The 12,886-nt window shown below is 40.4% G+C and overlaps 1 protein-coding gene across 2 annotated transcripts in view; it reads right to left on the bottom strand.

Annotated features, from left to right (window-relative positions):
* LOC119734253 (DNA ligase 1-like) overlaps positions 1 to 9,939 on the bottom strand; it is a 31,501-nt gene extending 21,562 nt beyond the window's left edge. Inside the window, exons 1-8 of one of the 2 annotated variants that reach the window (XM_038207629.1) lie at positions 9,571 to 9,939; positions 7,254 to 7,319; positions 6,107 to 6,341; positions 4,891 to 5,014; positions 3,044 to 3,183; positions 2,541 to 2,655; positions 1,335 to 1,490; positions 726 to 915 (exon numbers count right to left, since the gene is read on the bottom strand). In XM_038207629.1, the coding sequence (XP_038063557.1) occupies positions 726 to 915; positions 1,335 to 1,490; positions 2,541 to 2,655; positions 3,044 to 3,183; positions 4,891 to 5,014; positions 6,107 to 6,341; positions 7,254 to 7,319; positions 9,571 to 9,809 (1,265 nt within the window). In that variant the 5' untranslated portion in view covers positions 9,810 to 9,939. The remainder of the gene's footprint in view (positions 1 to 725; positions 916 to 1,334; positions 1,491 to 2,540; positions 2,656 to 3,043; positions 3,184 to 4,890; positions 5,015 to 6,106; positions 6,342 to 7,253; positions 7,320 to 9,570) is intronic. The other variant, XM_038207630.1, reaches the window with a different exon arrangement.
* Positions 9,940 to 12,886: the final 2,947 nt, after the last annotated feature.

Genomic DNA, 12,886 nt, shown 5'->3' with positions numbered 1-12,886 from the left:
GATCTCGATTTCAAATCAAAGGTTGCTGAATCATGTTTTGAATTGGGCCTGAATTCAGCGTCCGAGACGCGTTCTCACTGAGCCGATTGCAGCTACACGATGTCGCGCACGGATCCGACGAATTATAGTAACCGCGCGCGCGTGTGCGTCGTGCCAATGCTTGCGCGCGCTGCGCCGAATAACAAAACGAACTACTAATTTAAATTTTCCTACGGTGCGTCTTAAGATGCACCGTTGGAAAGGCCTTCTTTCGTTGATTACTTCAACATGATAGCTTGCCAGAAAGATTAATTTCACAGGGAGTTTAGTCCACTTACTATCTTTCAACCAAGTATGTTTTTCAACAATAATATGCCAGTTACTTTTTCGGATGGCTGCAAATGATGGACTATAGCTTTAAATGCCAAGAGGTCATTGAATCCTGCAAACTATACCCAATCATCATTGAGGACTTTGCGTGTGGCACCTCACTGATCACTTTTTGTTGGCATGAATGTGAGCTCGTCAGCGGGAGCTTCTGGTGAAATTGGATAACCGTTACTTGGTTTGAAAAAAAAAAAGGATAACCGGATTTTTAAATCTCCGGTTTCTCCCGCCACTAGTGGTGAATGCTACATTTGAGGCTCGGCACGGAGGGTTATAACTTTGGAATAGGGTTAAGTTTCGTGGACCTTCTAGTGCTTTACAAAATTATGTGGCAATTTAAAAATCAGCATTTCTTTTACCCAAACACATTCTTGGCCGGTGTTTTGCTTTCTTTCTTCACAGGAGTTTTCTCATCTTTGTCCCCTTTCGCTTCTTTCTTACTAGCTGCCTTGCTGCTTGTGGGGGATGCAAGTTCTTTCTTCACTTTGGGTGATTTTGCCGTTTCTGTCTTGTCCTCTGAGTTTTCTGGTTTGGTTTTGGTCTTCTCATCTACAAAATGAGAAAACAATAGATAGTTACGGTACATCACTTGTTAATATTATTAACAAAGAGAATAAGATAAGAGTTAATAAAAAGTAATTGGCAAAAAGAATGTGTTGTTACACAGTCCGTGGACCGCACGTGTCCCCTTTTTCTGCGTTCGATCCCTATATGTTTTGTGTTCTTAAAACAGTCCAATTTTGTGCATTTTTTTGTGTGCATTTGCAAATGACCTCAAATGACCCATATTGACCTTTCAAAGTCGTAGTCATGGCAAAGTACTGATACTCCTCATGGAAATGTACTTAACTACAAAACACTGACTCATACTGACATACTGACTCATTTTTAAATTTTTTTAAAAAAATACTGGAATGCACCAATGCCCGGTTCAAATGATGTTCTTCTATCGCATTTTGGAATGTTACCATTATTTGTTGATGGTTTCAGCACTTCACGTTTGGAGCCTTTCTTCGGTGGCGTTTTGGTCTTTTTCGTCTCAGCTTTCTTGTCTTTTGCCTCAGGAGATTTCTTGACCTTGAGAGATTTCTCTTTCTTCTTTGCTTGTTTGGCTTCAACTTTGACTGCATGAAATGATCAAAACTTAGTTCAAATATACAAAATAAAGGACAGATAGATTTGCTTATCACAGCGATGTCAATTTACGAACACGGATTGCTTCTTGATGACGAACAAGTACCAAGTGGTACAACCAATGGCGGCCGGGTAACCTGTGAAGACGGCATATGGCATCGTCCGTGCGCACACCCGGGCCGTACTGGTACGTTTTCTGTACTCGAGAGTACAGAAAACGAAAACGACTGGGGCGTGATCTAATATGCAAAAATATGCAAATTAGACGCATGCACATCAGTGTTATCAAAACCGGCCTTCGGAAGCAAAGCTGTAATACTCGAGTTGCATGAATACAATATATGGCCGAGCAAACTGTCAACCAACCAACCAATCAACATTAACAGCTCAAGCCTACGGCGTGTTTCAAATCCTCCATGGGGAAAAGCATGATAGCATGCTTTATACTTCCAGTGAGGAAGAAAAGCACGGGATCACTTCGTTTTCACTTTTTATCATTGTACAAAACAAGCAAATTTGCAGAGATTTTGAAGTTTTGATAGTAGTATCCATTAAAATGAATCTGACAACTAAACAGAAGACTATGCAGAGCTTTGAACTATCCCACTTGAGTTGAAGGACCAAAGATGACGAGAAAGAGCAATGTTTACAAGTTTGATTCACAAGTCTATCACAAGTCCATCACAAGTCCATCACAAGTCCATCACAAGTCCATCACAAGTCCATCACAAGTCCATCACAAGTCCATCACAAGCCCATCACAAGTCCATCACAAGTCCATCACAAGTCCATCACAAGTCCATCACAAGTCCGTCACAAGTCCGTCACAAGTCCATCAAAAGTCTATCACAAATCCATCACAAATCCATCGCAAATCCATCACAAATCCATCACAAGTCTTCGCAATAGAAACTGGTGATAGCAATAATGTCTAGTCAGTTCATTGGTTCCAGTCAAATGCTTGTGATTTACTTGTTGCTGGACTTGTGATAGACTTAACTTCATTGCAACACTGTTTAAACACCGCACATCAGACTCACCTTCCTCGCTAGCCTTTGCCTGTGTCACGTCATCTGCTTCCTCAACTCCATCCATCATTTCATCTTTGACCTTTGACACGGGTGAATCAATTTCTGTGCTGCTTTCAGCTGCTTTCTGGAATTTAAAAAATCCCTCAATTTAATGCTTGGAAATGACTAGGAATTACCTGGTTATTTTTGAATTTTTATTTTCAAATGGATTGTTTGTAACCTGTCAAATGTTGTGGGGCTACTCAAAATATACCGGTAATTTGACCAAAATAGACCTCATACATGTATATAAAGCAAACAGTATTTTGACAAGAGCTCTTTTCTCAATACATAACTTTTTTTCAGCATGTTTCCTTTCAAGAACTGGCAGATTGTGTTAATCAATTAATATTTAAAAAAAAATGCTACATTTTACTCCGATTAATCACTGAAAACGGCCACTTCAAATTAACAGTTGTTTTATTGTATCTTTTTAAGGAAACTTTAAGTAAAATAAATACTCTGTTCCTTACACTTGAGGCCTTTACTGGGGTCAACAACTTCTCCGTCTTGATCTTTTTAGATTCCGATTCCCCCTTGATGGGCGTGGCAATATCCTTGCCTTCCTCCTCTTTCTGTTCCTCTGCTTTCCTCTTTCGCATGTGTTTCCTCGCTGCTCACAAACAATGCAATATCGTTGTCCAAATAATGTTTGTACATGTAACCCCCATAGCTGATTTGTTCCATTGGTTCCTTGACCGCCCTAAACCGCCCTGTCTGTTACTTCCTGTACTGCCCCGACTGCCACAGCTATCTATGCTTTCATGGATTTACAAAAAGTTGTGCAAGTAGCAGAGATGAAACTGGCATATGGCAAAAAAAATCGGAAAATAGGCCAAACAAAAATATGTGTCCGAAATCTGGGCCGTGCTGCAGTTACACACATGTACAATGAATGTACAATACACTTCATGCCCAATTTCCGGACACCAAATCCTGCTTCATTTTCGCTTCAAACAAAAAAGTGGTCAGTGTTTTCATTGCATAGTCATCAACAAAGAGGTTCACTTCTTACTTGAGAAAGCCGAGGGAAAAGTCCGAAAGACAAGGGCACCGTTCATGGTGCTTCAATCATGTCCATGATTCAACCACACAACTCCACTAACTCCACTTGCATTCATACGTGGGGAAAAATCAGGCATTATCGTGTTTCTCTTCCAACAAATGCCAGTGAAATGTTTCGCTAATGCTCTCTTCGCTATCCTCAAGATAATCATCACGATTTTTAAAGCATTGCATTTTGTACAACTAAATCTGAAACCTCCGAAAATCGCACAACATAATGATTTTATCCACTGGATCGTTCACAAGGCTACCCGTTCCATCCCGACCGGCCATGTGCTAGCGGACGGTACGGTGCGGTACGCTGGTACCATTGCATATTCGCACGCACATGCGACACAGCGATTTGTCCATGTCACCTGTCAATGTTTAACCTTTTGTCCAGCCGGAGAAGGTACCGATCAGTGTTATGCCCTGTGTTTCTACCGTTGAAACACTCCAATAACGACTGGTGAACGAGATTAAAACTACGTTCACGATGATTTTAACGTGCCATTTCCATCGACTTTTCATTGACTTTTCTTAGAAATTATGATTGAGATAAAATGACATTTTGTGAAAAAATCGTTACAAAATCAAATTTTGTGGGACACACTGTAAAAAAATCGGAAATTTCCATTTAAAATCGGAAAAGTTTCATCTCTGAAGTAGACATTATATTTCTCAAAAAGTACCCAATATGAGTATTTCATTTTGATGGAGCACATTAATTATGCTCTTGTGTATAATCAGTAAAATGTCATGGAAACCCATTCATGCAAACCAGAAATGTAACAGAGTATAAAAGGATCCTGTGCTTTTCAACCATTCCAATGGGAAATACGCACTGCATTGGAAATTGCTCAACCAGCACTCTGCAATGGGTCTTTTCATTAACCCTAACATAATTCCTAGGAACTGTACCCAACCTCGCAAATTCCAACACCCACATGGGAAATCGTACACACACACTGTTGGACTTAGCTTTATGGAGGTATGCCAAACCCAGTGTGAAAGACCATCAGTTTAGGAGTACTGTACCCATTCTAACAGATTTCAACAACACCTGGCTTTGATGGGCGAGTTCGGTTAGGGTTAACTGTGTAAATCACATTGGAACGGGTGAAAAACACATTGCCATTTCTAATCGGTTGTATCTCTGGTTTGCACGAATGGATTTTCATCAAATTTTTGTGATCATAAGTACAGAATGCTGTCGTTAAAAGAGTCATGAAATTTGGCCCTGATCATTCGGATGATACAAACCAAGATTGCGTACCAGTTTTTCTGAGAGGAATGCTGCCCGGTGTGGACATCGGTGAGGCTGTCGGTATGGGTTGTGAGGGGGTCACAGGTGATGGTGGCACTGGGTCAGAGGTCATCTGCTCAGCAGTTGTGGCCTGCTGATAAAAAAGAGGATAAAACAAGGTCAGTTATTTCATGTCATAAAATTAAATGCTGAATGCTTCAACAAGAACCTTCCGCCATTCTCGTAATAATTGTCAAGCAGTTTTGCCATTTGAACACATACCGATAATTTGTGGTGATTATTCCCTTGCTTTATAACTCTTGGCACTTCACAACTACATGTATTATCCTATTCATCATGCCATGAGACCAGTTTTCTGCAGCACCTCAAGCTCAGCGCACTCTGGTCTCTACCCTCACGGTTACTCATTCATACTTCTGGATGGAGAGAGGCAACTGTAGTAAAGTGTCTTGCCCAAGAACACAAAACAATCGATATGGGGTGACTGGGTTCTCCCTTCATCACGTTTGGGTTGGACCAAGACAATTAACCTTTTGAGATATGGCAGACGTAATAGGAGGGAACAATTTAGAGTTAATAAATGTGGGTAAATACAAAAGAATTTACTCATTCATACTTCTGGATGGAGTGAGGCAATTGTAGTAAAGTGTCTAGCCCAAGAACACAAAATAGTTGGGAACGGGGAGACTGGGTTCTCTCTTAATCAACTTTGGGTTGAACGGAGACAATTACACTTTTGGGATATATGACAGACATATTTGGAAGGGAAAATTTGGAGCTAATGAGTGTGGGTAACGCCCAAAAAAAATACTTCTGCTTCCGATTAACATGGCATTCGAAAATAGGGTAGGTAGGTAGGGATTTTTTTCCCCAATTCTTTTGTGTACGATCATATGGAGGCGTCCGCTTGTAGTCAAGGGCAAAAGGTAGAAATTGATGGCTTTTGGTGTTTTTTCCTCATTTTTCCCATATAAAAAAATAGGGTAGGGGCTCTCAGAATAGGGTAGGTAGGAAAACCGGAAGCAGAACTATTTCTTTTTTTGACCTAAATACAAAAGATTTTCACTCATTCCAAAAAGCAACCTAATGTGTCCACCATATCTCAGAAATGCTGATCTGCTGATTGACCAGGTGGGATTTGGAAGTCCAACTTTCAGATAAATTGTGATGCTTGTAATGAGTATGCACAGATGCTGTACTAATGAAGTTTCCATATTTTGATGACCTTTCTTTTGGGCGTGTCTTCCACGAGCGCGTCCTCCATTGGTGTGGACTTAGCGGGTGTGGTCTTTGCGGGTGTGGTCTTTCTGGGTGGGGTCTTGGTGGGCGAGGTCCCGCCCACGTTCTCACTGCTGTCTTCTTCATCGCTGTCAAGGATGCGGCGCGACTTCTTGTGCGTTTGCTGAACTGGCGATTCAAGGCTTGTGCCATTCTTTACTTTCAGAGGAGATCTGTCATCCCTTTGATTGATGAAAGAAAATCAATGCTGTTATGATGTTAAAACTCCCTTTCTTTTGACCACAATGAAACTGAAATTCATGTTCTATTCCTAGCTCAAAAAGTACCTGCAAACAGACATCCCACAAGTTCTTATAATGTCATATGTAGTTCTCAGACCTATTTTCTTAAAATGAATGGTCCTAATAACAGCCATGCAACTGGGAATTTAGAAGAAAAAAAACCGAGGAAATTCAAAAGCACACAAGACTTCGTACAGTGTTTTTCATCAATTTGTAATGGCATTCATGAGAAGTAAAAAACCCTGGAAATCAGCAGATCCGAGGAAAAGTTGCATGCCTGTTATATGTTTTAGGGTACCGTATGGTAGGCCTTACACCACACATGGAGCTACTAATGACAACTTGGTGGCATACTTTTTCACTGATTGATGAACCCAACCAAAAATGGTGCATAGGTTATTAACAGTTTTCAAAGTAACCAAACATTTGTATTAAAAAGTTTATTATTCAGGCAGTGTAAAATCTATATAGATCTAGGTACACTAAAAAAAGAGAAGTGAAATCGTCTGCAAGTGCAGGCATCGAGACAGGTGTGTTCTTACTTCAGTGACGTAAACACGTACTAACTTCAATGACGTAACGCGCGTAACGCGTGCGCGCGCTTGATTCGAAATAAGGTAAGATGCTACTTGTATTCTATTTTTCGTCATTCTGCTGATGAGTGCCTTATGGTATGAAACAGTCTGTCCAGAAGAGAGATATGCCAAAGTTTGTTTAACTCATATTCTGAATTTATTGCATGGTTATAGCTCTACAGAGATGTATCGAGTACTGTGAATTGTGATAGAAGATGATTTCATTGGATATATATATATATACATATCATATAACTGTACATATTTTTACGCTCACTTCGTGTTTCCAGTGGAGGCTGCCTTGTCAGTTGTTCCAATCTGCCGCTTCGGACTAAAAAACGACCTGAGAAAAATGAAATAGAACAAACAAAAATTTGGAGATATTGATTGTGTACTCTAGGATAGCTGAAGTATTACTGATGAAGACCCAGACAGCCACACCAATTTTCTGTTTGTAAATGTTATTTATACTGAGCCTTTTTTTAATCGGCCATAGAGCCACTCTTGTGTTGGCACTTATGTAGAGCTGCACGTGCGCACATTTACATGTAGGCATATACAGGGTGTATCATAAAAAGGAAACCCAGACGTACTAAATGTCTGGTACAAAATGTATAAAACATCTAATAATTATTTCTACATTTATAAGTTAAAGATCATGTGCAATGCCAATGTGTCCTCTTTCCAATGATATCTTGATTGTGTGTCTGTGGCCACAGATGACTGAGCATTCATTGTTATTCTGTCATTGTCAAGGGTCAAAACCTGCACTGGGCCAAGTTTGTGCAAAAAAGTAACTGGTATTCTGGGCATGTGGAACGGCTTAATTTAAAGAAAGAAGGGTAATCCTTACTTTTAGGACCCCGTTCCTATATAGGAAGGGAAAGACTCACCAAAACAGTTGACTAAATGACACTCAAAATTGACATTCTGATACTTCTTGGCACATCTGAATAATTGGCAATGACACCTTCTTCAATATCAGCAGGTTTAATTTTGTGGAAAGAGGGCAGGGCTTTGATTGATGAGGGAAATTCAGGGGTAAAAGACGACGATGACAACCAGAAAACAGACTCAAAAACCAAGATGGCAAACGTGAAAGCTCGATGCAATGAAAGCTCGTTGCTGATTGGCTGATAAAAAATAAACATCTTATTTTTTTTTTTAGCAGCCAATCAGCATTGGGCTTTCATTATGTAGGGCTTTCACTGTGTTGTGAGAACTACAACATGCACGTCTGACTGAGAAAAAAGGTAGGAAAGTCACATTTTCTTTGAAAGTGCTTGCAAAATTACAACTAACATGAGTTTATATGAAGAAAAAAACTGCTTTAGCCTGCAAAAGTCCTTGGTACTGGACAGACATCTGCAAAAGTCAGTTTTAAACAGAACTCGTAAAAAATAGAGGTGTCCTAAAAGTAAGGATTACCGAAAGAAGACATCCTTTGTTTTTTAACAATTTATTCAATAATTGAATTATGACACAATGATTTAAGAATAAAGTAGGCCTAAGTGCTTTTATTGTTGACATAATAACCCCTCATCATGCTCATATTCCAATGACTGCCTTCAACGTGGCCACCATCTCTTTCCACACAAAGCTCTTTACAAAGTCTAGTCCATTTCAACCTTTGCATACAACAGTACAACCACTGCCAGCAATCTTACACCGTCACTCTTACTCCTTATCTAAGCCAGGTAAAACTTGGCCCTGTCATGCCAATACAGGCATGATAGCAGTACAGGCATGAATGTCAGACAAGTCGACCGTTGAGACAACTCGACTCGGGACAAGTCGACCGTTGAGACTACTCGACCGTTGAGACAACTCGACCGTTGAGACAGGTCGACCGTTGAGACAACTCGACTCGGGACAACTCGACCGTTGAGACTGCTCGACTTAATGGAAATGAATACACGTGGAGCAGAAAAAGTTGCACAAATCTGTGGCAAGACCGATCACGGGTGCGGCGCGGGCATACTCGATGTACAGAGGGCGTCGCGTCGGGCCGGTGCGCCCCGCCCGCCCGCGAGGACCGGGCCGGGCCCGGCACGCGGGCACGTCGACCGGCGCGGCAAATGGGCGCACAGGGCTGGCAAAAACGATGTCACCGTGCACGGTACGGACAAGTTGACCGGGGATGCGCGCACGTGGCCTTGAAAAAAACGAACGATGTGCACGGACAATCACGCTGCGCTATATCGGCTCTGTTATATGCAAAAATAAAAACTCATGTGTCATCACTCCCAAACGGCGATCAGCCGCCGTCAAAATCCCCGGTACTATCCCCGAAACTACGCCCAAAACATGCGAGGCGACTTGTCTCAACGGTCGACTTGTCTTTCCATTTATCGCACATACGGTCGAGTTGTCTCAACGGTCGACTTGTCTCAACGGTCGACTTGTCCCGAGTCGAGTTGTCTCAACGGTCGACTTGTCTGACCCCCACAGGCATGATATAGGTTACGTAAAACAGGATTAAAATCATGTAGGCCCTAAATTAAATTGTTTATTAAAATGAATTGTATCAAGTGTGGCAATGTGAAAACAGTTATCATATTACTATTAGGCCTAATTCATATGCCATTTCTTACATTATCGATCGCTGAGCCATGTTAAACGTGAGGATAGGAGCGTTCCGGAAAACAAACGAACTCGCTTCAATTTCAGTTAGACTTCGTCGTCTGCAGCTGCAAGTGCAAGGCCACTGCGATTGTAACGCGAAACGTGTACTTCTGTACTGCGATAGATGCGACTGAAGCCGGACGAATATATCACAAACCCTCCGCTTGAAAACAAATCCCCTGCTGCCGATGATAAGTGCACCATTCATTCAGATACAAACAGGCCTACCAATAAAGGACGTGTACGGTGTACTTGTGTTGTTGACAATCACTCGCTAACTTTCGCGGGAAATTATATTTTCCGCGCGTAACGATTGTAAGTGTGTTGGATTCCCTGTAGACATACGCAATAAACCGCAGTGATCAATTCCCAAGAAGGGGATCTGACTACTTTTATTATTAGAGGGCGCTGTGCATCAGGATTTGACCCGCTATTTTTGTTTTTACATGCACACCATGTAGCCTACGGCACCAATGATAAAATCCCCCAATTAAATTTTAAACTCAGAAGTCTCGCAGATGATCAATGCATACATCGATTTAAACCTTAAAATACCCTCTTTTACTTTCTGTTAATTTGTCTTGTGTCATTAACATTATTCTGTAACATTTTTCAATATCAAAACTTCTGCCAGAAATTGAAATTTTTTCCCAAACAATGCAGAGGCCTGTATAAATGTAATGGTCATCAGACACCTTTTTTTTCAAAAATAATCTATTTACTTCGAAAAAAAATATAACTTCCCCCACATTTTCAACGCAATTTTGGTTTTAAATAGCAAATCTGGCCTGGAAAAGATTCCCATATACATGTATATGGCCATCACCAGTTTTTCCCCCCGAGACCCAAGACAGCCATCAGAAAGTGATATGTCCTAAAAAGTCAAATTTAGCAGAGAAAATATTGAAGTATTTACTTGGAAAACTTTTTTTTTCAGACCAGTCTCGTAGGGTTTGTGCACAGGGTGCAAACTGATGGCCAGATATGGGAATCTTTCCCTGGCGAGATAGACTTGTGTCTTTAGGGCCTTTAAGCACTTGCCCTGCTTTTTTCAAGCAAATTTAATTTTTCTTCTGAAAATTAGTTTTAAAAAAAGTAAAAGTTCAGTTTTGGTAAATGTGGGAAAAAAATGTTATTTTCCCAAACAATGTAGAGAAAGGGTAGTTGATGCAAAAGGAACTTTGACACATATTATTTGGACGATTTGGGGCAAAAAATAATGGATTTTTTGACAAAAATGGGTTAATAAAACCTATTTTTACACTTCCACAATTTTAACCGTGTTGAGAACTGCAGGGATAGACAGATAAGCAAGACATTACACAAAAAATACACAAAATAACTGAGTTCATCAAGTGAATTTGTATCTTGCAATTTCAGTATTTATTTTGTACCCCAACACCAGTAATTTTTAACATTCACAAACACAATGATCTTCGCCAAAAAAAACAATAACTCATTATCTACTAAGAGGATCAAACTTCATTCCACCATTTTACCAACCATTCCCATATTTTTTTAGCATCCAAATTTTGTACAGCCAGTACCTACAACTGCTCAAATTGATTGTTCTTTACTACTTGCTAAAAAGTATTGTACATTGAGAAAAGGATATATACATTTGTAGGCTTGGGTAACTCCAAATTGTAGGGGAGTGCGGGAGGGCATTAATTTATATTCTGCCCCGCGAGTCAGAACTCTGTTCCAAAACCACACCACATATCCACAGCAAAAACAATTTCGGGAAAATAGGGGGAGGGGGAAGTTCAATCAAATCCACTAATATATACTGGTTATTGCCTCAATAAAACATGATCATTACAAGGATGGATTAACTCCCTAAATTACTTCCAAAGAGTAGTACAAGTAGTCTGTTGTTTTTATTCAGAGTCACCAAAGCCTATCGAGAAGCATTTCCCCGTGAGAAAAATTCACGGGGAGTCTGCTATCAGAAATACACATGTACAACAAAGTTCCATCTTGAAGACTTGTTCTGTCTTCAAGGGAATCTATTAATTCCATAGCAGGCTGCCTAACAAAATTACAACACGAAGGAGAACAGCTTGCAAGAAACTGACGCTACCATCAAATAGACCCCTGTAGCTGTTTCCCTTCTACATGATCCAAGACATCACATCTGATCTTGTCATCATACATTGTAACTAGCAAGACAATCCCTTCATATATTGTCATCATAACTTGCAAGACATACCCTTCAATTTGTAATTGAGCCGACAAAACCTGACTCAATCGTACCACTTAATCCCATCGCAGGACCTACTGGTAGTGGTCAAGTAAAAAGGTTGCGACTGGATGCCACAAAACGAGGTTTCAAAGAAGTGTGTTTTTTCCACCAGTTAAATTTCATTGTGAAGAAATAGAGATTAATTTTCTGCACTGCTGTTTTTCTAGCAAAACAAAACCTTTTTGGCGGACATCCAAAAAAAGGGGAAAACAAGAGGTTAATTGGTTGAAATAAAACATAATAAGATGAAAATTTATTAATAGAAAAAAAAATTGTTGAAGAGCACAGGGAACGCAACTTTTAAGATTTGAATGAATGTAAAATTGTTGGCAGTTCCTGTTGATTCCCATCATTCATTTGTTGAGTGGGTCACCATACTCGTCAACAACATTAAAAAAAACAAGATTTAAAAATTAATTAAAAAAAAAAATCAGCGTAAGGGCCCTGAGATGGGATTAAACAATATTGGGCAACCTTTTTTCTACTAGGTTGTCCTATTTGCATAAACTTTATTTACATATTTCAAGTAGGGCTGTCCATTTTCGAATAATTAAGATTAGATTACTCGAAACTGTGTTTGACTGAATATTCAAATATTCGAAACTGCCAGCTGCCACTGCGTCGCTCAATGTGCACACCAGCATGCATTTGCACACAAATACTGCGCCATGGAACAAGGATGATCTAGTAAATCCCATTCCCCATGGGCGAATGGGACTTTTTGAGCCCTGGCGTGAATGGCAGTGAATAATGAATGTCACGTGATGTGAGTTCCACCAATCAAATGATACGGATCTGTATGTCAGTTTATAGAGTGCGTTCGATTACTTCCCCCGCTTACTCGTGCCTGGCTCCTCGCGTGATGACAGACATGCGCAGTGGAGCTAAATAAACAAACAGTTTCAGGTAAAGTTTCGTGCAAGGGCTGGAAAGTTGAACTTTGACATGACAATGAGGCTGCATCCCAATCATGTTGTCTAGAGCTAGGTATAGGTCCGCGCCCATTGAAAATACGCGGGGACGCGCTGACAATAGACGTA

The sequence above is a fragment of the Patiria miniata genome, unplaced genomic scaffold (assembly GCF_015706575.1).
Source record: "Patiria miniata isolate m_02_andy unplaced genomic scaffold, ASM1570657v1 HiC_scaffold_27, whole genome shotgun sequence".
In the NCBI taxonomy this organism is placed as follows: Eukaryota; Metazoa; Echinodermata; class Asteroidea; order Valvatida; family Asterinidae; genus Patiria; species Patiria miniata.
This window is presented reverse-complemented; position numbering and strand designations above follow the sequence as displayed.